This window comes from Lampris incognitus, chromosome 4 (assembly GCF_029633865.1).
Source record: "Lampris incognitus isolate fLamInc1 chromosome 4, fLamInc1.hap2, whole genome shotgun sequence".
Classification (NCBI taxonomy): domain Eukaryota; kingdom Metazoa; phylum Chordata; class Actinopteri; order Lampriformes; family Lampridae; genus Lampris; species Lampris incognitus.
The window spans coordinates 22,144,695-22,168,540 of NC_079214.1; the positions used below are offsets into that span (position 1 = coordinate 22,144,695).

At 40.6% G+C, this 23,846-nt stretch overlaps 1 protein-coding gene across 1 annotated transcript in view; it reads right to left on the bottom strand.

Moving 5' to 3' along the window:
- Positions 1–72: 72 nt before the first annotated feature.
- The window catches only part of LOC130111803 (paired amphipathic helix protein Sin3a-like), a 42,423-nt gene continuing 18,649 nt past the window's right edge, over positions 73–23,846 (bottom strand). Inside the window, exons 5-21 of the mRNA XM_056279091.1 lie at positions 23,011–23,326; positions 21,314–21,565; positions 18,792–18,944; positions 18,460–18,615; positions 17,796–17,882; positions 17,589–17,707; positions 12,483–12,693; positions 12,247–12,363; positions 11,538–11,776; positions 8,221–8,404; positions 6,968–7,553; positions 6,543–6,712; positions 5,761–5,934; positions 5,474–5,566; positions 5,108–5,202; positions 2,417–2,603; positions 73–1,616 (exon numbers count right to left, since the gene is read on the bottom strand). Coding sequence (XP_056135066.1) covers positions 1,392–1,616; positions 2,417–2,603; positions 5,108–5,202; positions 5,474–5,566; positions 5,761–5,934; positions 6,543–6,712; positions 6,968–7,553; positions 8,221–8,404; positions 11,538–11,776; positions 12,247–12,363; positions 12,483–12,693; positions 17,589–17,707; positions 17,796–17,882; positions 18,460–18,615; positions 18,792–18,944; positions 21,314–21,565; positions 23,011–23,326 — 3,364 coding nt within the window. The 3' untranslated portion in view covers positions 73–1,391. The remainder of the gene's footprint in view (positions 1,617–2,416; positions 2,604–5,107; positions 5,203–5,473; positions 5,567–5,760; positions 5,935–6,542; positions 6,713–6,967; positions 7,554–8,220; positions 8,405–11,537; positions 11,777–12,246; positions 12,364–12,482; positions 12,694–17,588; positions 17,708–17,795; positions 17,883–18,459; positions 18,616–18,791; positions 18,945–21,313; positions 21,566–23,010; positions 23,327–23,846) is intronic.

Sequence of the window (23,846 nt, forward strand, 5' to 3'; positions counted from 1 at the left end):
AAAATATATAAATCATGTACAGATTTCATTGGTCACACATAGCAAGTTCATGGTGTCTGTAAATTTGACAGAGGGATTTTACGAGCCTGTCCTCTTACACGACATAACCGTTTGGTAAGGGAGTCAGGATCACCACACACGGAGAAAATAAGAGTACTTAACATCAGCACTTTGAAAAAATGCTTTCAAAAAAGCATCAACTGTCGCTCAGCTACATTCAATGTCCATAAAGCCACAAAAAATAAAATAAAATAAAATAAAATGCAGAAACAGAAATGGAAAAAGGACAGTATGGCCTTGAAAAATGTATAAAATGAGTATTTTCAAGAGAATGAAAAAAGCTATTCTAGCAATGTTAAGGACAACGCGTTCAACAGACCACAACAGGGAAAGGGTCTCTAATAAACATCCTTTGGTAAAAAAATGTAGTTAAAATGTCCACAGTTTCTTAATATATTTCTCAGCAACCTCTACCTAAAAGATTGATACTAAGTTTGTTAATGTATGCTACACATCAATGACAATCTCTGATATATTAATAAAAAAAGACTATATCAACAAGTTATTTACAGGAAGTGTTTGGGCAGTTGGAACTTAATGTCCTTAATACACCGAAGTGGCATTGTATTATTGCCAAATATCAATCCAGCACTTGCAAGAAATATTGAATATATAGTGTACTACTGCCTTATTCACCAAAAACAAAACCTTGACAAGCTATACAATTTTACAGCTGGAAGCCAAAATAAGCCACAAGTCCTTGTACAAATACATGTTCATAGCGGTCACAGATTTGTATTTGATCTTGTTACTCATCACAAAGAGCTGAGGTTATTCATTTTTCTTTTGCTTATTCTCAGAAACTAATTGTGAACTTGGTGGTCCGTAAAGAAAAAAAAAAGCATTTTAATTTGTTTAAACTTGGTGTGTGGTCGTCACAAAATGTTTTGTGAGATATTTTGCTTTCAAAACAGAATTGCTATAAACAGGAAGATATCACAATCCTGGCAACATAAACTAGTGTTTGATTTTCCTTGCGCATAGTCTGTTGACCCATCTCATCCGAAGCATCTGCATCAAACCTTACTGGACTGTTCAGATAGGTGAGATTTTATCAACATGCTACTGCAATTATTATCAAATTATAACCTCAGGAACGTTAGTACATCGTTTCTGAATAGGTTACACCATATAATGAAAAAAAAAATAACTCAATAGACTGGTGATTTGTAGATAACCAACAACCACCTTAAAGTTAAAGTTTTGGCAATTTACTCCAGCAATGGCAGCTTTGAAAAATCTATATGAATATGTATAATAAACTACTATTGGCTAGTAATATTGTCTCTTGTGTATACCCTCTTCAATTCTTGAAAACAGAACAATGTTGATTAGGGTGTCTCTGTCCCATACCTCACCAGGTACTTGTTTATGCTGAGGTAATGAAGGACCTCTGGCATGCAGGTGGTAGTGCAGGACACCAGGCCCTCTCCTCCCAGTCCCATCAGCCACTTGTGGTTCTCATCTGCCATGTCGCTGGTCACATGCTCCTCAGCCCAGGCATCCAGCCACACTTGGAACTGTCTGTGCAGTCGATTGTTGACCCGCTGGTGGGACTGGAAGAGGTATATGTGTGGAGATGCACCTCTGAATCTCAGTTTGTTTCCTTTTTAAGTTTCTCCTCACTGACATCAGACTATCTTGCAATCTCAGGTAATACATTAACGATCAGGTTTGGGCTGCCCGCCAGGAATAAATATTTCAATGTAAAGAAGAGCGGCACAACTATGCTTTTTTTCCCCCTCATTGAAAGCAGTTTGTTGAATTTATCTCGACTAATACTGAAATTATGTTCAGTATTGAAATGTTTCATAAGGTAAAAAGCATGTCAACATGCTCACAGCTCAAAAATTTTGGTTTGATTACAGTGATTGCCAGTCCACAAATATAGTAGTTGCTCTTTTTAATGTTTACTTCCGGGTAGGACTTTGGCGCAAAAACAAGAGCAAAGTGCTCCGTCTTCAACATGGCAGCCAAATGGAGAGCAAGAAGATATATAGCAGAGAGCTTGTAGAGTAAAAAAGTTGTTGTGGCTAACAATCAACTCATTAACACTTGAGTAAGCTAAGGGTGAATGTGCCATTTTTGCACCTTTTCTTAGGTTAAAATCCAAATAAGTATACTGATATTCCGCTCCTCATTAGTTGAGCACTTATAACACCATTGACGGTTTCGGGGAAAAAAAAAACGCCCTCTCTCTCTCTCTCTCTCTCTATATATATATATATAAAACTAGCTAAAATGGAAAATTTGTAATTGTTTTCTTAACTGGCTACACTGGCTCAGAATGACAGAACAACAATGCTGTTATATGAATATGAACAGGTAGCATGTGTTACTGATCATCTGTGCTTACCTGATGAGCCCGTGTGAGTGCTGTATGTCTGTACATGTAGTCCTCTGACTTGCAGACATACACCATCTTGTATGAGTTGAGCTTGAACATGCACTCTATCTTTGATTGGTCAGAGGTCGCTTTGGTCGTCCTTTCCTGCTGCAGCTGTTCCCGCCCTCTCTGGCACTTCCTGATCCTCCTCAGATTTCTGATGGCCAGAACAGATGAGACTTCCATGATTATACTGGCTGTTTCAAGAAAAATCCTGTTTGTGCCCCTTTATCCCCACATAATATAGATTACATCACGTTTCGAGGGAAAGTTCGCACAAATTTCTATAAATTGTCAAACTTTTGTTCTTTATCCTTCATCGTACTATACAGCATTATTTTGTTTGAAATTATTATCATGAGGGATTTTGTTGGCCTATATGGGCCTATGTGACATAATCACTCATATTACACACAGATGTTTAAAAAGCTGATTTCCCAGTATGGCAACATTGCAAAATTTGAGAGGACTGTCCCTTTAAACAAGTGTTTTGAAACCCATGCATTGCAACTCACCGCGTTATAGAATTAGATAGGGAGTCAAATCATTCGTGGGAAATGTGGATCTATAAGAGCAGCAGAGGCAGCAGTAGTAATATTTCTATACAGTGCACTTCCGTTGCACATCTAAGTAGTGATTCTCTTGGTTAATTTCTAAATATGCTTCGCAAAACAATATTTTGTTTAGTTGGAAATGATCCAGATTTTGTGCAGGCATTAAAAATGCAATTATTCACCCCGCCTGAATGAAAGTCTTAAAAGGTGTACTTACCACTGAGGGTTGAGCGAGGACTGAAACCATGAAGTGATATATTTTTTTTGCATTCAGGGCTCCACTTAAAAGACATGACAGTGAGGCCAATTTCATATAAAAACTCGAGAAACAACACTTAGAAATATTGCTGCCAGATGGGCTACCAATCAAATATATGAGCTGAGAATGCGCACATTTTTTTCACCAACAATTTAAAGGCGTTATGATCATGCAATGAAGACCAAATGTAACTGCACAAGAAAACTGCCAGATTTTCAGTGCTGTTGAAAAATCTTTTGGGCAAGTGTCAGTCTACTGACTTCTTGAGCTGCTGACCTCATAGATTTAATGTAAAGGGCAAAAAAAGGACAAAACGTGGGTGAGCCCACTGATAAATCACAGCCAGACAAGTAACAGATTTATGCAATGGGTTAAATAAGAGGAACATTAAAAGCAGGAGTTTTTTTCTTAAGGCTTTTTTTTAAAGGGTCTGTATGAATGTTTATGGTAATGGACAGCCATCTCAAAAAACACAACAACAACAACAACAACAAAAAGAACAAAAACACAACAACAAAAGAACATGTCAACAGGCACTGACAGCTAAAGACATACTCTGATGTGCAACACTCACTTTGGGCTTTAATGACAGAGAGCACCCAACTACGCTCCCACCCCAAACCCTAGCCCCATGCAAAGCTCTGCGATGTCTGGAAAGAAATACAGCAACATGTGAACATACAACTCAGACTGTTGTTTTATTTACAAGCCCCACTTTTCTCTGTACAAGTGTTGCAGATAATGTGCTTTACCAGTGTTTTGAAAGACATATCAGCACGCATCTCGTAAACCTGTGGAAAAAAAAACCTCACCCACAACAAAATGTTGCAACGGGAGTGCACTGTATCCACTGCAAATGATCACACACACAATACTGAATATATTAAGCACTCAAACAAACGGACATTTGAACATTTACATTTTGTCTGAACAGCGATTAAATAAGTCACATACAGGACCTTCTTCTATACGAATACAAATCACAAACACAAGGTATGGTAAGGCAGATAATTAAATGATTGCTTTCTTTTATGCTTAAAAATATCACCTAGACAAGGTCCTGGTCAGGGGCCCTAGCTTCTCGGTCTTATATCAAAGTCAACAGAATTAAATTTTCAGAGTGAAATAAAATGACAAATAGGTATGACTCACTGTTTTGTTTTCAGCTTATGCATTCAAGCACTATGTCTTGAGTTGTACAATGAAAATAACGTATTTGAAATGCAATACATTGTGAATATTCAAACCCAACACCTCAACAACTGTGTGCTAAGATGAAAATCCAAAACATGATTAAGCCATCGCTGTTTAAAAAAATGATATTCATAAATAAAGCGTCCCGTTAAAAAGGAACTTGATCTACACATAAATAAATTCCCTGTTTTAAAAAGATGGACATAAAAAGTGCAGTCTTCATGTGAGAAAGAGGTTGGAAATGAAAAAAAAAACAACAAAAACAAAAAAACAAAGGAGCTCTTCAGTTCATAGCCAATGACATTCTTTCCAGACAGAAGGGCAGTCAGGCACTGCAAGCATTGCACCTCAACCTCGGAGTTATTCTTGTAAACCACCCTTCCAAACCCTTGCCAAGATTGGCATCTGTCCGTTACAAGTAAGGCAGAACTCTTGGACCCAAAACATTTATGATTACAGGGGGCCACTTAAGTTGGGCTTGTGCAAAAGTGCCACTGGCTCTAGCTCCAAAAAATGAGCTGTATTTGGCAGCTGGTTTGGCTTGTCAATAGTGGACTGGACTGGACTTGACTGGCTGGCTGGCTGGCTGACTAGCGCCTTAGGACAGATGCTTAAAGGTGTGTAGACAAGAGGGACACACAGCTGGGGCCTCACCTGGGGAGGAACACAGGCTTCTGGGCCAGGTGTTCGCGCAGTTCTGGGGATGCAGTGTCTGAGTTCAGGTATCTGCCTACGTAGTCTGACCACCTCTGTAGAAACAAAAACAAAAGGAAAATTAGTCAGAATGCATAAGTGCATCCGACTTCTGATCAGCTTGGACATGGGGATGCAATCTAAATTGCCTTTCCTTAGGACATAGTCTTGTGATTAAAAATTCATTAAATTTCAACCCTCACCATCATACAGTCAGGATCTTCATTGGGGATATGTTATTGATGTATAATTGATAATGCTTGATGGATAAAACCATTTCCCCTGTGGACAGAGTGCACTACACTTGAATTCTAAACACAGCCTTACCTCTACCTCGGCTGGCTCATCAGAATTATCCTCTTCTGTGTCCAGCAGCTCCATTGACAGAGTAACACTTCCTCTGTTCTTCACAAACATCAACTGAAACAGGATCACAGACAGGCAAAAATATAGCATATATAAATACTATTGCTAAAATGGAGGGAACCGGGAAGATGGGTCCAGACAGCAGTATAGAAGGCTTGGTGGCACAAAGAGGGAGTGCATGTGTAATCACACGTGCAAATTCCACAACTATACAAACAGACAAAGTTCCACTAATGTGCTTATGGTACCTTGAAGCAGTTTTCATCCGACATAAGCTGTTCTGCCTTGCGCTGGTAGCCCCCTTCTGCAGCAGCCCTGGATGCCTGGGTGGACAGTGTGCCCCCGGTCGCTTTGCTGCTACTCTCACTCAGGTACAAGTTGGTCACGCGTACACAGACATCATCACTCACAATGTGTTGGAGCTGTGAAACACACAGGGGTCAGTATGTCTCCACTGCATCCACTGAGAACACACTGTGAAGTGTGCTGACATTTCCATGTCATGTCATGCTGAACAGTTTGTACAACAGCATACAGAATGGAAAGTATGGATAAGGGTTACTATAAGGATTGTTCATTTACTTGCAAACAAATACAAAACCTCTGTATGTTCTCAAACCTCTTCACATATCACCCAAGGTCTGGCCCTGAGCATTCACCTTTTTGGTTACAGGTACTGTGTTAGCATTTGTATCTCAGGGCAATATATGGAAAATAAATTTCATTGTTATGATAGGTTGTAATAGTTACAATTACTGGGTAGTCTACCAGTTCTCAACTTTAGTCCTTGGGGAACCCCAGCAATGTTGGTTTTCTATTGTACTTGCTATCGAGCCATTTAATTAGGGAGTTTTTAGACTTGGCGTTATAGGCGAACATAATTAACTACCTGCCAGAATTGGAAATAAGCAGCACTATGACTCCTGTGGAGTCAGACGAACCACTGCTCTAGAGTTTTAGTTCCAATAAAGCTACCTAAGGATTTTGTCTTTAAACTCAGAATTTCTAATAAAATGTTTGATGCACTGACCTGCCGTACTATGCTCTGAATAAGCTTGTCCATAGTGAAGGCAATGTAGGCATGGATGGTGAACATTTCCCTCAAGGAGTCCTCATACTGAGCAGGCTCCATATTGCCGTCCAGAAGATTCCGCACCATTTCAAGAAAGGCTGAGTAGTAGTCTTCCACATCAACATCCACTGGAATTAACATTTTAACAGTCAGTATAGTTAACAGGGAGAAGAAAATGTACCCACTTTGAAATTGGGCAATGAAAAAAACACCAAGTTATATTTTGGGATCAGTAATCTTGAGGACTGGAAAACATTAGTGAACCAAGTACAGTTACTGTAAGATTCTAAAATCAGAATGAGAAAAATGTATTAAACCTAAATCTTTAAAAGACCGAAGATGAAAAACACACAAGTCTTGTCTCTCAAAATTTCTGTACTTACAAGGCTCTTTCATCCTCAATTGGACGGCCGGATTCTCATTTTTCTCCCGTTTGAGCCCTAAGACTTCCCTCTCCCACTCTCTCTCACGGGCATCTTCCTCAATCTGCCTCTCAGCCTGAGTATAGATACGCAGCAACCGAGAGCAGAGGATCTGGTGAAGACGTAGGAAGATGTACCAGTTGTTGTTGACATAAAACAGGTTGTAGGCCTCATCCTGGGCTCGCAGCTTCTGGGCCCCTGTGTTGCTGAAGAGAAGCTTGGACTTGGTCAAGCTGTTGCTCGGGAGGCCATTGTGCTTCTTGCTGCTGATTTGGTCCATCTCCGTGTCCTCTTCCTCCTCTTCTTCCCCCTCCTCTTCCACCTCAGAAAGCTCACCCCGCCGTGCGAACAACATGTCTGGGATGAAGTGGTGAATAATCTGTTTGATCTTGTACTTGTCCTCCTTCTGGATGCCCACCTGTCTCTTGACATGGTAGATGATTAGGGCAGCGGCATCCTCTAGAATCTGGCTGTCCTCATATGGCAGGGTCATGTGTGGGCCACTGGCTGGTGGTGTGGCAGTATCCTCAGATGCCCGCTCCTGACGCTGTAGGACACAACCAGGGGAAGAATACACTGAATCATCGGACACTTCTCTGCTTTGAAAAATATATTTCTGACGACTGACTAACATTATCCTTCTGACAGCAACTGGTGATGAAAGCTCCAGTCTTGAATGTATTCTGCAAAACAAACTTGGATAAGTTCTCTTAAAATGTTTGAGGATAACATTGTAAAAATTAAACTTTTTTCTAATCACCATCACTCAATAAGATCTAACGTGCTTACCTGTTTAAGACCATACTATGACCTGCTTGAGGGGTGCATAAACATGCTTTGTTTGTTAAAGGGGAACATGAGAAAATCGATAAAATCTTGTTACTGTGTGTTAGCCTGGGTAAACGTGGCCATTGAAAGAAGTTTTCTTCACAAAAGTCACTTCTATATTCTGCTATTTTCATCAGAAAATAAAGTAGGGAGTTTTTACTTATTAACATTACTAAACCTTTAATATCTTCAGCATAATTTCAACTATTGTATTTAACTGTTGCATAATGTAAATTCTTACATCAAAACTGCCGGTCAGCTCAATCAATAAGAAAAAGGATTTAATCATCTTTTACGTCTGTGCCCTGTCGTTAGTCACCCTCTTCTGTACCCATCAATCTGCAAATTAAAGTCAACAGAATGTCATAAGACTTTTGTTTCCCTACCTCATCATACAGCATCTCAATTTCATTGAGCAAGGTCTTTGAGCGAAACACTTTGGTGTCATTCTGCTTAAAGTTGATGCCTTGATGGTCGAGTGACTTCAGATAATACTTCTCGTTCTGGTCCCTCCAGATTTTGTTGAAGCCTCTCTGAGCTTCTCTCCATTCCTCCTCTTTCATTTTTAATCTAAAATAAAGTGGTAAGAACAGCACACACAATGTTTAGGGGTACAAATTTGAAACTAGAACCAAGTTTGTCAATTCTCCAAAACCTTGAACCACATGGTGACCAATAAGTGCACTCGCTTAACCCGTTTAATCCCACCGGTCACAATTGTGACCGCGCGTTAAAAAAACTACCTACATCTCCAATAAAAATACTTTTGTAAAAAAAAAAAGCATAAAAGTTTTGTTGTTGGTTTGGGCAAGAAATTCAACTTTTAAATTAAAAAATAGATTGGCTTGATTAAAATGTATCATGTGACTAGGCATGTGACTAGTGTGAAAGGTCACATGAACAGATCAGTTTAGTTCCTGCTTGCGCCTCTGCAAGATGTCTTCCTCAGACTTCTACAAAAGGAAACATGTAAAACACCTTAATTAACAGACAGAACTATCATATTTTTACATATATTCTTTAAAGGCTCTTCTACTGGTATATTTTGAGAATTATACTCCTGCATATATATTTTGCTCACAAGTGGTGTACATTTGTTAATGATCACAATTGTGACCGGTGGTGTAATCACAATGAGAATCAGAAATACTTTATTCGACCCAGAGGGGACTAACACAGTGTTTCAATTGAAAACACAGGTTCTGGCTGCTAATCCTAGATATCATTTGTTTTTTCTTACACAGTTTAAAACTATCAGATGTGTTGGACCTCCAAGACCCAGGTAACACCCCAAGTGCTGTGAGCAGCATCGCCATCATTCCTACACTTGAAAAAGAGATAATTGAAAGTGACTGACAGCGATGGCTCAGCTAGGGAGTACCAGGGTGAAACGGGCCATTTACCAGGTAGACTACTGAATGGTGATGCAGAGGTGAACTATCTGGAGGATGAGTCAGATGTCCATGAGAACCAATTGGTGCGCCCCATCCCCCCCACCTCCCACTGCTGCTGCAGCCAGTGTTGAAGCAAACTCACCACCACTGCCATAGCTTGGTGAGTCTCCCACTGTGACCAGCCCAAAAAGGAGATGCCCTGAGGAAAACGAGACACCACGACGCCACAAAAATCAGAAAACATCTCTTGAAAATATCCCAAATAGGTACACGGTTTTTAAATGATCAAAACAACCGGCTGCGTCCACGATTCCAGATTTCGTGACCTATGGCCCAACCGCAGCAGAGTGCATAAAGCAAACTGAACCTGATCCAGTCGATTTGTTCCTGTTGATGTACCCTGCTGTTCTGAGGGAGTTCACTGTTGAGATGTCAAACTATTCAATGCAAACCAAAGAGAAGATAGTTGATCTGACCATGGATGAGTTGCTGACTTGCTATGGGGTTCTTATGACATCTGGCTACAGTTCTGTGCGGTGGCGCCACATGTTTTGGTCATATGACACTGATGACCACAATGTAGCCATCTCAAATGTAATGAGAAGAAATTGCTTTGATGAGATAATGGCCTCAATTCATATCCATCTGGTAGATAACTCAACAACAACCCTCTCTACAAAGTACAGCTCATCTTCAGTGCACTGAATGAGTCTTACAAATTGTGCCATACTCAAAATGGTTATCAGTTGATGAAAGCATAATACCTTATTATGGCAGGCATGGTTGCAAGCAATTCATCAAGGGCAAACCAATCCGGTTTGGGTATAAACTGTGGAGCCTTGCATCACCTACAGGGTACATGAATCATATGGAGCCCTATTGCGGAGTGCACACGTCTCCCTGAAACTGGGCTAGGACAGGGCCAAATGTAGTCCTTGGTCTAGCCGAACAAGCGGAAGTTCCTCCAGGGTGTAACTTTGTACATGACAATCTTTTTACCTCACTTAGCCTCCTTTATGAAATGACAAAACGACGTTATGGATGTTTTGGCACTCTGAGACAGTGCTGCCTGTGTGATATCCCTTTCACAGATGTGAAGAATTTCCAAAAAATGCCTCACGGAAGTTCTGAGGTCCTTACACAGGGGGAAAAGATACTGGTATGGTGGAAGGATAACAGTATTGTAACCATGGCAACAAATGCTGCTGAGAAGCATTCCGAGGTGCCTGTAAAAAGGTGGAACAAAGAGAAAAAAGTCTATGACAAAGTTCCACAGCCTATGTGTACCCTCACATACAACCAAAACATGGGGGGCGTGGATCTGCATGATCTTCAGGTGTCAAAATACAGGGCTACAATAATGTCAAAGAAGTGTTGGTGGCCAATCTTTCTTGGTCCCTTCACAGTGCAGTAGTGAATAGCTGGTTGTTCTTCAGAGATGTTGTTGGTAAGGAATGTGACCTCCTGGCCTTTCAGTGATCTGTGTCCCTGTCTCTCCTAAAAAGATACGGAAAACCACCTCTTGGCAATGGCAGAAGATCTCTGATTGCAAAAACTGTCACTCAGGATTCTGCAAGAGGTGATGGTCAATCTCACTGGCCTGTGAAGGAACTGTTTCCACAGATACAGATGTTGTGACAAGCGCACTGTATGTGTGTGTGAGAAGTGTGATGCACTCTCCCCATTGAGCGCTTCAAGCGTTTTCATGGCCAAGTAAAATTGGGGAGAAGGGGGGGGGGTAAAAAAATGTTGAAAATGTGTTATGAGACTGTGAAATAAGTACATTGTTGTCACTGGTAGTACCTTACTGTATGCACTGCCCTCGTACATTTTGCACTATACTGTTAAAATTTTACATTATTGATGAATGTTTTCCTGTTATAAAATGTTCAGAGATGATGTATTTTATTTTACTTAATGTTATTTTAAAGTGTTAATTCTACATGGTATATAGTTTCTATGTCCTGGCTTCTGTTTGTCAAAAATCCCTCAGATGAGTTTGCCAACGGCAGTGTTTGTAAGTTCAAACATGTGTTACATGAACAATAGTAATAGTCATGTGTTACATAAACAATAGTAATGGTGCATATGTTACTGTTATTTTATGATTTTAAATGTGTAAATAGTTCTAACTGAAGAATTTGTATGAATTCTGACCATGCTGTTTTCCACCGGTCACCGAGTATAAAACCTAATATTTCACTAATTTAACCAAAATAAAATAAAATCAAAAGGGGCATAAAGTTTGCGTGGGATTAAAACGGGTTAATGAAGTATATGTCAAGTAGACAATCACTGTCACCACAAACCTCTTGAGCACTATGGGGACAGAAACAGCTGGGTTCTTCTTGAGTCCGTCAATGATGTCGTGAGCTTTATCCCCGTATATCCTCTGGATGGCCTTACGGTGGATGACCTCAGAGCAGCCGCCAATCGTGTTGTCCAGCCTGAAGCGCAGCTGCTCCTCAGCAGACATGCGTGACAGCCTCCGCTGCACAGTCTCAAGGGCTCGTATTGTGGCTAGATTAGTTTCCAAGACCACATCCAGCTGAAGGGAGGGTGGGGTAGCAACAGTGTTACACAGAAATCCCTGGCCTCCCAGAATGTCCCCAGGTCTCCACAAAAGCATTCAAATTTTAATATTATATTATTAAATATACCCAAGGGAATGCCCGAAACTTGTCCCAATGTGGCCAATGACTCTCAAATATCATATTTTTTGTAACACTGCCATTTGGTTATCTGCCAGTTTTAAAGCAAACTAGGTGATGCTAATGAAGCAACAAGACAGGAGGACTAAATCATTCCAAAAGCAAAAGTTGTTGTTTTCACTGAGAAAATACTAAGTACATGTTTTCATTCAGGTAACTTGAAGACTACTCAGTCTCAGAATTTGTATTGGCAATATCATGACCAAATCTGTACATAGTCCAAATCCAATGTGCTCAAATTGATAAGTGCATTTGCCAATCAGAGTTTATTTAGGGACGGACTAGATTACTGGCCTGTCAGTCTCACCTCAAAACGCTCATCCTCACATCTGTAAATGTGCTCTTCATACTGAGTCTTCTTGGAGCTGACAAATGTTGAATCCTCAGACCAGGATGGAAACGATACCCAAGTGTCATTCAAAACCTGCAATGGCCCATTAACTTGTTAGAATGTTCCCTTTTGCATTCGTTAATATTTAAAGAATACTGTCATTAGCAGAGAAAAGAGGTTCAGACTTACTTCAGTGTAACTAAAATTCTCACCTCTTTGCAAAGCGGGGTCCTTCCTGTGCATTTAGGCTGCTGGTAGCTCTTGGGCAGTGCTCTGTAACTGGACCCTAGTCTCTTGCAGGAAGCGTAGTCAATCTCCATGGCTATGCCCTCTGTAGCCCGCTCCTTGGGAAAACTTTCCACGTGGCTGGACTCTCTATAGCCCAGGAAGTTTTTGAACCAAGTGAAAAGCTCTGGGAATTTCCTGTCAATCATAATGTATGTGACATACATAGATAGCTATTATTGTTACGATGGCCTCCTGTTTGATATATATATATAATAACCAAGGACACTGCAGGCCAACATTTAGAAATTTCTGTTCCATTATCAGCTTTGGCTAGAATCCAGAAACATAGTTTTAAGTACAAATACATCAAAAATAGTATTGTATTGTGTTATGCTAACTAATGTAAACACAGAATGAAATCAATTGTCATCACCATTTTCCCTTAAAATACATTTCAGTGAGTGACGCAAGGATTACAAATACATGTAAATCAGTGATGCAACAGCAACCACAATATTGTTGATTTCAGAGTAATTGGTAATATTGCACCATAAATACTAACCATCAGCAGATGATTAACTATATCGGCAGGCAAGCGTAAATAATTTGCCTCTCCGGCCCTAACTGTCACAAAGTTGTTGCAGTATTAGGTCACCAACGCTGTCACACCTGACAGTGATTAAATCCACTTTAAATACAGAAGGCATACATTTAGGACTTCTTGTAATAAACAAGTGCAGCTCATCACAGTACCATCAAGAACATTAGCAGACAGGATTTTCAAAACTGCACATTATCCTGTGTCGTTCAGCCAGTAGATGTTATGGCGCCATATACCTCGAACATGTTACCGATACTGCCAAATGTTAGGGGTTTGACTCCTACTGGGTCCACTCATGATGTACTGTGACTAAGTTGTTTCACTGTAAAGCACTTTGTGTCCTTGGACTAGAAAAACACTATAGAAATGTTGTCATTTAATTTAAAGTCAAGGCGTGCCATCTTTGGAAAGAGAGAGTGGCACATACCCTATATTTTCAGGAGGTGTTGGCTAATGGTGATCAACTAATAAAAAGTCAACAGACAGTTGCACACTCATCATCTGCTCCAAAAATCCAATTTATTTAAACCAATGTTTTCGCACAAAATGCCTTTGCCAGGGTATGTAGAATAAATGCTTAGTGTAGCCTTTTTAAAGCACTGTTGATGAGATGACAGGTGTAACTTCTTGGCACAAGTGAAGAGGAATAATACTGAAATCTGTAAATTAATATGTGAATAAATAGCTGACAGTTAAAACTATGAAACTGTATATATAAAATAGATACATATTAAGGTCTGTCAGTCAATCTTTATTCTACTTAGTGACATGAAACATAAATGTGTGTGTGTTTAAAAAAAAATATATATACACTACCGTTCAAAAGTTTGGGATCACCCAAACAATTTCGTGTTTTCCATGAAAAGTCACACTTATTCACCACCATATGTTGTGAAATGAATAGAAAATAGAGTCAAGACATTGACAAGGTTAGAAATAATGATTTTTATTTGAAATAAGATTTTTTTTACATCAAACTTTGCTTTCGTTAAAGAATCCTCCATTTGCAGCAATTACAGCATTGCAGACCTTTGGCATTCTAGCTGTTAATTTGTTGAGGTAATCTGGAGAAATTGCACCCCACGCTTCCAGAAGCAGCTCCCACAAGTTGGATTGGTTGGATGGGCACTTCTTTGAGCAGATTGAGTTTCTGGAGCATCACATTTGTGGGGTCAATTAAACGCTCAAAATGGCCAGAAAAAGAGAACTTTCATCTGAAACTCGACAGTCTATTCTTGTTCTTAGAAATGAAGGCTATTCCATGCGAGAAATTGCTAAGAAATTGAAGATTTCCTACACCGGTGTGTACTACTCCCTTCAGAGGACAGCACAAACAGGCTCTAACAGGTACTATTTAATGAAGATGCCAGTTGGGGACCTGTGAGGCGTCTGTTTCTCAAACTAGAGACTCTAATGTACTTATCTTCTTGCTCAGTTGTGCAACGCGGCCTCCCACTTCTTTTTCTACTCTGGTTAGAGCCTGTTTGTGCTGTCCTCTGAAGGGAGTAGTACACACCGGTGTAGGAAATCTTCAATTTCTTAGCAATTTCTCGCATGGAATAGCCTTCATTTCTAAGAACAAGAATAGACTGTCGAGTTTCAGATGAAAGTTCTCTTTTTCTGGCCATTTTGAGCGTTTAATTGACCCCACAAATGTGATGCTCCAGAAACTCAATCTGCTCAAAGAAGTGCCCATCCAACCAATCCAACTTGTGGGAGCTGCTTCTGGAAGCGTGGGGTGCAATTTCTCCAGATTACCTCAACAAATTAACAGCTAGAATGCCAAAGGTCTGCAATGCTGTAATTGCTGCAAATGGAGGATTCTTTGACGAAAGCAAAGTTTGATGTAAAAAAAATCTTATTTCAAATACAAATCATTATTTCTAACCTTGTCAATGTCTTGACTCTATTTTCTATTCATTTCACAACATATGGTGGTGAATAAGTGTGACTTTTCATGGAAAACACAAAATTGTTTGGGTGATCCCAAACTTTTGAACGGTAGTGTATATATATATATGTGTGTTTGTGTGTGTGTGTGTGTGTATATATATATATATATATATATATATACACATATACACACACATACACACTCACCGGCCACTTTATTAGGCACACATGTCCAACTGCTCGTTAACGCAAATTTCTAATCAGCCAATCGCATGGCAGCAACTCAATGCATTTAGGCATGTAGACATGGTCAAGACGATCTGCTGCAGTTCAAACCGAGCATCAGAATGGGGAAGAATGGTGATTTAAGTGACTTTGAACGTGGCATGGTTGTTGGTGCCAGACGGGCTGGTCTGAGTATTTCAGAAACTGCTGATCTACTGGGATTTTCACGCACAACCATCTCTAGGGTTTACAGAGAATGGTCCGAAAAAGAGAAAATATCCAGTGAGCGGCAGTTCTGTGGGCGAAAATGCCTTGTTGATGCCAGAGGTCAGAGGAGAATGGCCAGACTGGTTCGAGCTGATAGAAAGGCAACAGTAACTCAAATAACCACTCATTACAACCGAGGTATGCAGAAGAGCCTCTCTGAACGCACAACACATCGAACCTTGAGGCAGATGGGCTACAGCAGCAGAAGACCACACCGGGTGCCACTCCTGTCAGCTAAGAACAGGGAACTGAGGCTACAATTCGGACAGGCTCACCAAAATTGGACAATAGAAGATTGGAAAAACGTTGCCTGGTCTGATGAGTCTCGATTTCTGCTGCGACATTCGGATGGTAGGGTCAGAATTTGGCGTCAACAACATGAAAGCATGGATCCATCCTGCCTTGTATCAACGGTTCAGGCTGGTGGTGGTGGTGTAATGGTGTGGGGGATATTTTCTTGGCACACTTTGGGCCCCTTAGTACCAATTGAGCATCATGTCAACGCCACAGCCTACCTGAGTATTGCTGCTGACCATGTCCATCCCTTTATGACCACAGTGTTCCCATCTTCTGATGGCTACTTCCAGCAGGATAATGCGCCATGTCATAAAGCTCGAATCATCTCAGACTGGTTTCTTGAACATGAGAATGAGTTCACTGTACTCAAATGGCCTCCACAGTCACCAGATCTCAATCCAATAGAGCACCTTTGGGATGTGGTGGACCGGGAGATTCGCATCATGGATGTGCAGCCGACAAATCTGCAGCAACTGCGTGATGCTATCATGTCAATATGGACCAAACTCTCTGAGGAATGTTTCCAGTACCTTGTTGAATCTATGCCACGAAGGATTAAGGCAGTTCTGAAGGCAAAAGGGGGTCCAACCCGGTACTAGCAAGGTGTACCTAATGAAGTGGCCAGTGAGTGTATATATATATATTTTATATATCAAGACCAAAGTATTATTGAAGTAGAGCATCTGACCTTGTCATCGGTTAGCAGAGAGCAACAGTGCAAAGACTGAGGAGCATCTAATTATCTAAGTGAAGCCGCATTTTAACAGGCTTGCACAACTCATATTACTCTTAATGCTATAATGCCAGAATACATTTAGGAAACACTCGTGTTTATTTCATGTCATTGCAAACTATGATTTTTGCAGTATTTTGTCTTCTGCATTTACTTTACTCTTATAAAGAGACTGACATGCCCTTTCTGAACACATTTTTTAACACGGAGTTTGAATCATAACCGAAAATAGGTGTGGTTTTATGAATTCAAAGCTATTGGCTACTGTCTTCCTGGGTGGGTGGAGCTCGGCACTGCTCATCACTTCTTATTTACAAAAAATGTCAGATAGCGAACGAGAGGGAGATCCTCTGTGAGGATTACAGTTTTGAGGAGGAAGATTCGGTGATAAAAATAACTGTTAGATAGATAGATGATATATATTTATATAAATAGATAGATAGATAGATAGATAGATAGATAGATAGATAGATAGATAGATAGATAGATAGATAGATAGATAGATAGATAGATAGATATCAATATGTCGTAGCAAGATCGATAATAATGTCTCAGCCAAAATAGCACAAACTCGAGCCAAGTAACTAGCAGGAGGGGGTGAAAGAACGGCTTCTCCGTGGTTTTATAGCATCTCGCTACGGACACACCTTATATGCAAACTGACTGGTGTCTATGTATCCGTCGGCACAATTTGTAATTGGACACCATCTACATTCAATCACAGATCTCTCTCGTGTGGCCGCAGACGTGCTGTTTTGGCCACTGACTTTTTCCGTGGTCACATTCCAACTTGGGAATATAGCCTATCAATAGGAATTTTCAGATTTTGATGTCAGTATCACTTTAACAGTCAAAGCTGGCACAAGTTTGACTTGAATCAGTACATGACACTAAAGAGAATCCAGTGCATATAACAAAAAATGTCAGGCCTACATTATCAATAACAATAACGAGGGTGAAGTTGTTAACCAACAAATTTCCTGCAGGGAACTCATGAGCAACCAGGGTTTAGGTCAGCAATGTACAGATAGATTGTTTTTGTGTGTGTGTGTGTGTGTGTGTGTGTGTGCTTACCCAAGAAATGGGATGACTAACTGTACCAGCTCAGTACGTGAAATCACCTCCTGGTTGAATAAGAGCAGACAGCGCAGGAAGTTGTCATATGCCTCGGAGCTCCTGAGGGCTTTCTTCACCTATAAAGAACAGAACATTTGAAATAACAAAAAGTAATATCATCACCATCATCATCTTAGTATAATAAGACTAAACAATAATACTGACCTTTTCAAAGAACAATGTTTCAGTGCCAGTACTGTGTTTGCTGGCTTCAGCCATGGCATGGTCCTTCCCTAACATCTTGGGTTTCTTCTACAGGGGTTAAAGAACAAGGATAAGGTTAACAAAAATATCTAGGGTTATTGTACATTAATTTTTTAAAATATCCTAGCAAACTATAAATATCACAGGTACTCACATTTTATCATGAGACCGCACATGAGACACACAAGTTCTTTATATCATGTTGTTTTAGAAATAGTATACTTCTATATCATTATTTACGAACATACAAGTTTAAATGTAAGAAATCATTCAAATTATCCTTCATATGTACAAAATGCAAAATTAAAACATTTAAGTGAATAACTAATTGAATTTTCTGAATACATTGTTAAATACCGTTTACATAATACTGTTAAGTTTTCAGTTTTACAAATAAAGTTTCAAAAATTAGTCAGTTTTACAGATTTTTTTGACATATTTCAGGATAATTTTTTTTAGCCTGTGCAGTCATAGAAAACCTTTCTAAAACATGTACGTGTTCAATCTGACCATTAGCTTCAAAGTTCTCAATATAGAATATTTTCAGATTTGTTGTGGCGGAAACAATTATTGCACAAGCAACATGAACACGATCTCTGTTGTCAACATGAACAGGGATCTATACCTTGACAGGGGGGGTGGCTCCTACTCCAGAAGGTCTCCTGATTGGCAAACCGTTCTGGTTCAGCCTCTGCTTGCTGGTTAACAAGGGTCTCTTCACTGTGCCGCCATGGTCGTTACGCACCGACTCCGCTCTGTCAGCTGTAGTCTTGCTCAGCAGCTGAGGAGAGGGTTTCAAATCATAAATAGTTCTGATAACCTGTGGAACAAGAGGGGAAAAGGAACTAGGAGCTCTTTGGAGTTCTGAGCATGACCACAGCACTAGCCACAATTATTTACTTGATAAAGAGTCTACTACGACTATTACAATGGGTCAAGTGTGTGTTCTTCACTCACCACTGAGTTATTTGCATCTGGCAGAAACTGTCCAAACTCCGAGAGCAGGTCCTCCTGGTTCTTGAAGAGCCTAGCCACCTGAGCATAGACCTCCTGTTCCGTCAGGGCTGGGGTGTAATTGCCACCTGCTTCTTTCGCATTTCGCTGCTCTTTCTGGAGGAGAGGAGTTGGAATAAAGAGAAAGGTTGTGAGATTTTTCCTGGAGGGTAAGTCTTCTTTTGCACCAGTTAGTAAAACTTGGAACTTACATTATTATTGTAGTAGTTTTCCATTAAATCAACAGTTTATGTATACAAACTCCATGAAAACTCTATCAATCTACATCGGTAAGCATGTATTTATCTATTTCAGGGCTCCAGGCTAAAAAATAAAACAAAAACAAAATCTAGAAGCCAAAATATTTAGGAGCCAAATCAAATTTTCAGGGGCCAAAATATAGTAATGTCATATGCTACACTGTTAAAGTACTGCCTTACATTGCCTTTTCTTTCCCCTCTGTACTGTCTGACTTTGTTTGCTCTGCATTCCATAGCCTTTTTCCCCCCCTTTTTTTCTCCCCAATTGTATTTGGGGTTTGCCTTCCATTCTTTACATATACAATATTTGCAATACACTGCAATCATATTCTTTTATTTATTTATTAACTTTTTTATTCAACTATGTACAGTTAGTTGTTTCCTGTTTATTCAGGCTCAGAGTTCGTATCTCCCACCACCACCGTGTCACAGTGTCACTTGGCCAGCCAGTGTAGTCAGGTCTGCGCCTTTTTTTGCTTGCAGACAACCAGCGCATCACACTGGGCTCTGGGTCAAACTGCTCAAGTGAGGGGCCCGCAGTACTGATCCTCACCAAGTCTTCCAGTGTTGTAACACTTAGGGAATGGCGCACTTTTGATTTGATTCTATTCTGTGCTGAGAATCCTCTTTCGCACTGAGCTACAGATATGGGAAGCACCAGCATAATCTCAACTAAGTGAAGAATGCTCTTAAAATCTGTGCAGAGCGGCTCTTTCCTTTGCATCACTTTCCATAACTCAGTGTATGTCTTATCCATGAACTGAACTTTCATTAATGTTTTCAGCATTTTCCACTCCCTTTGGACAGCTGTAACATCACATCCACTGTTTGTCAAAGCTCTCTGTACCAATTTACTAATGTGTCAATCTGCTCCTCGCCATAGGTAACAACATCTTCTGGCCATGCATCATGACAGAACACTAAAAAGGACCCGATGACCTCTGATCCCTTTGAATGTCCTTTCTCTGTAACATTCATCAGCATGTTGCCAAACTTTCTCTCTAGTTCTTTAACAGTAATATCCATAGTTTTATCAATGACTGCTTTCAGACCATTTGTGAATGTGGCATGACTTTGGGGGCCCTTACTTGCAGCTCTCCGCCTCTTGCTTACTGACAGAACTTTCTGCTTCTCTATACCTTCAGAATCTTTCCCTATGTGCTGTAAGAATTCCTGGCGCTTCCCTTCTCTCAGTGGCTTTACCTCAACTTTTTAACCGTCTCCAGACAACTCTCAACTGCTGCAACCGCTTGTAGGAGGATCAGAGAATTTCTCTGAAGTGTGAGGCTGAGTTTTGAGACCTCTGAAAAAAGATCATGCAAAAAGTGACAGAAGGCAACAAAAGACAGGCTTTCCATTTGCATGTATCGCAGGAGGTATGTGGTAGTCTACAGCCCTCCCCAGAATGGCAGAGGGGTGGAGCATTGACTGTGATGGCTCGGAAGAGTGGGGTAATTGGCCGGATACAATTGGGGACAAAAATCCCCCAAAAAATTTAAAAAGTCAGTCGCATTGGCAACCATCTTAGTCACCAACTGGATCCCTGTATTTCAAAGGGATAATTTAGGTTTCCATGGTTTTGTCTGTGCGAGCAGCTTGAAGGTAGTTGAAAAGTGAGTTTAGCCTATCTTCATTGCTGAATGTCCACTGGGATCATTAGCAGCTTCACTCAAAAGAAGGGAAATACACCTTCTCTGAAACCAATCGTAAACATTTTTTACTTGTTGGCTTAGTGTTAACAATTTGTCCGAACCAGCATTTTCACAAGTTTATGCAAAATCCTAAAAATAAGATTATACTTTAAACCACATTTTCTGTAATAACAGATATCCATCATCGTTTCACCATAGAAGAATGCCATATGTGTATTAAGGAAAATGTGATCTAGTTTTTAGGATTTTCCATGTAGGATTTTTTGGATTTTACTTATGAAAACGCTGGTTCAGAAAAGTTAACACTAAGCTAATGAGTAAAAAGTATCAACAATCAGTTTCGGAGAAGGTGTAGTTCCCTTCTTTTGAGAGGAGCGTCTTATGATCCTGACAGACGTCCAGTATTTGGGCTAAGCTAGGTTAAACTCAATGTTCAGCATACCTTCAAATTGTATGCACAGACATAAAAAAAAGGTATCCAAGAGTTTGTCCAACTCTATGCAAGCAGGACACATAGTAAAAACCCCGGAAACCGAACTACCCCTTTAACTGAATCAACAAGGGGTACTTTTACCTGATAGGTGTGCAGGATCTCCAAGAAGGCTTTGTAGATGTCTGGCTGGCCCTGGAAGCGATTCTTGATTTTGTTGACGTAGTTGATGGCATGGTTGAACTCCACGGGCTGGTTGTTCTGCAATGGCGGGCCCCCAGAGGGTGTGCTGCTCACTGGAGTGTGGGGCTGGACTGAAGGTGAGCGGGGAGAGGCATATGATGGGATCGAAGGGTTGGGCTGGCTGGTGGGGGTCAGGGCTGGAGACTGCACTGGCTGTTGGGGAAAGGTTTAAGTCAAAATAACAAAGTCATCAGTTCTGGTGCACATGTGACACCAGGGCAAAAATGTGACATTGTTCAGTCAGAAGTTGAATGCTTGTGCAGTACAATAAGCTTAACATAAAAACTCAAGACTTTTAGGATCCTGAAAATTTCTATTTTTGTGTAACTAGCTGACATCTATCGTAAAACGTGCTAAACACATTGGTGTTTGAGCAATCAAAATCTCAAGAGATCCATTGGAAATGAAACCAAGCCACTGATCCCGTTGCCGTTTTAGCTGTGGATGTTGTGGCATATGTTAATAAAGCTATTTTACAAGCTGGTTCAGCCATATCTGCTTGCCAGTCAAAACACCTGTGTCTCTTCTTCAAATTGCCACTACTGTCTTCTTCCGCATTTGACTGCTGCATTTAAGACATAAATGTAGAACTTTTTTTATGCATGCTCAATAATCCAGATAAGAAAATCACAGAAAGTTGAATCAGTTCATCTGGACATACCGTTTACTGAAAGAACGTGATTCTGTGCACTGTATCATTCTTTCTGGGAGTATTCAACACGGCAGTAATCAAAATGAAGCAAGTACAAAAATGTTCATGATTTTGAAATTTATTGGATAGTGACCATAGGTGGTTAGATCTCTGGTCAAACTATATTCTGTTAACTTACCGGTGTCTCTTTCATTTTATTTTATTGATGTTATTCAGTTAGTCCTCGCATAAGGCTATATTTTGATCACATGATAATCAATGAGTTGATCCGAGTTTTTTCTATGCTGCACCCAAACTCTGGAACTCCATTCCCCGTCACATCCGCTTACTGGACTCCATTACAGAATCCAAAATTGCTCTTAAAACCCACCTTTTTAACTAGTACACTCATTTTAACAGCATCAGATTCATTTTTGTGTGCTCCATTGCCTATTGTGTGTTTTATTGTTGATTGCACTAAAATTTTTACTGCTCTGTTTTATTGTATTTGATGTAAGGTGACCTTTAGTGTCATGAAAGGTGATTTTAAATAAAATGTTTATTATTATCATCATTATTATTATTATTATTATAAGAGCCCTGTGATGGACTGGCAGTCTGTCCAGGGTGTCTCCCCACCTGCCACCCAATGACTGCTGGGATAGGCTCCAGCATCCCCGCGACCCCGATTGGGATAAGCGGCTTGGATAATGGATGGATGGATGGATATTTGTGTTAAATATGCCAGCAACAGTAAGTATCAAAAAAGTTTTTTCTTTTTCTTTTTTTTTTGCATTTAAATCTTAAGGGCAGTGGCTATTTCAATACTTGGTTCAGTAAAGACTCTCATTGACACAACCGTGGAATCTCAGACCATGTAGACTTTGTGTTAGGTAAAATAATTAATCTTGGAAACAGGTCTATTGTCAGCCAATATAGGGGCCTGAGATAGTTAACTAACGCTTACCTTGCTGGTCTTGGCTGGCGTGGGCTGAGTGGGCAAGGCAGGCGTGGTGGTTGTGTGTGTACCAGCCTGCGGCAGACTCTGGTGCTGGTGGTGGCTCACAGGCTGGCTGGACGCTCCACTTACAGGGATGTTCTGGACGGAGATGCCATGGGGGGTGATGTAGTGAATTTGGCCTGGTGTGGTTACGTTCACCAGATCATTAGTCTGCACCTCAATCTTGTAGCCCGGTGGCAGGAAGGTGTTGAAACCCATAATGAGGTCTGGGTGGCCCTTGAAGAGCTGGGACACACGGTTGATAACTCCAGGGGTGTCTATGCTGTGGTGAGAGAATGTCAATCACTATTTCAGAATCATGTTTATTGGCCATGTAGGTTTACACATACATGGAATTTGACTCCGGTTTTGTGGATCTCTCAGTGTACTTAACATAGAATAACAACACTACAACACAACAATTTTCAGATATACATACACAAGGATTGACTTTCATTCAACATCTACTTTTCATAGTAAACCGAGAGGTCTGCTCTGTCAAATCCGATCTCAAATCAGTCCATTTTTTGGGGGGGGATTTTCCTCCTTTTATCCCCAATTCTATCTCCCGAGCCGTCCTAGTAACTGCTCCACCCCCTCTGCCGATCCGGGAGGGCTGCAGACTACCACATGCCTTCTCCGATACATGTGGAGTCACGAGCTGCTTGTTTTTCACCTAGCAGTGAGGAGTTTCGCCAGGGGGACTCAGCGCATGGGAAGATCACGCTATTCGCCCCAGTTCCCCCTCCCCCTCAAACAGGCAACCTGGCCGGCCAGAGGAGGAGCTAGTGCTGCGACCAGGA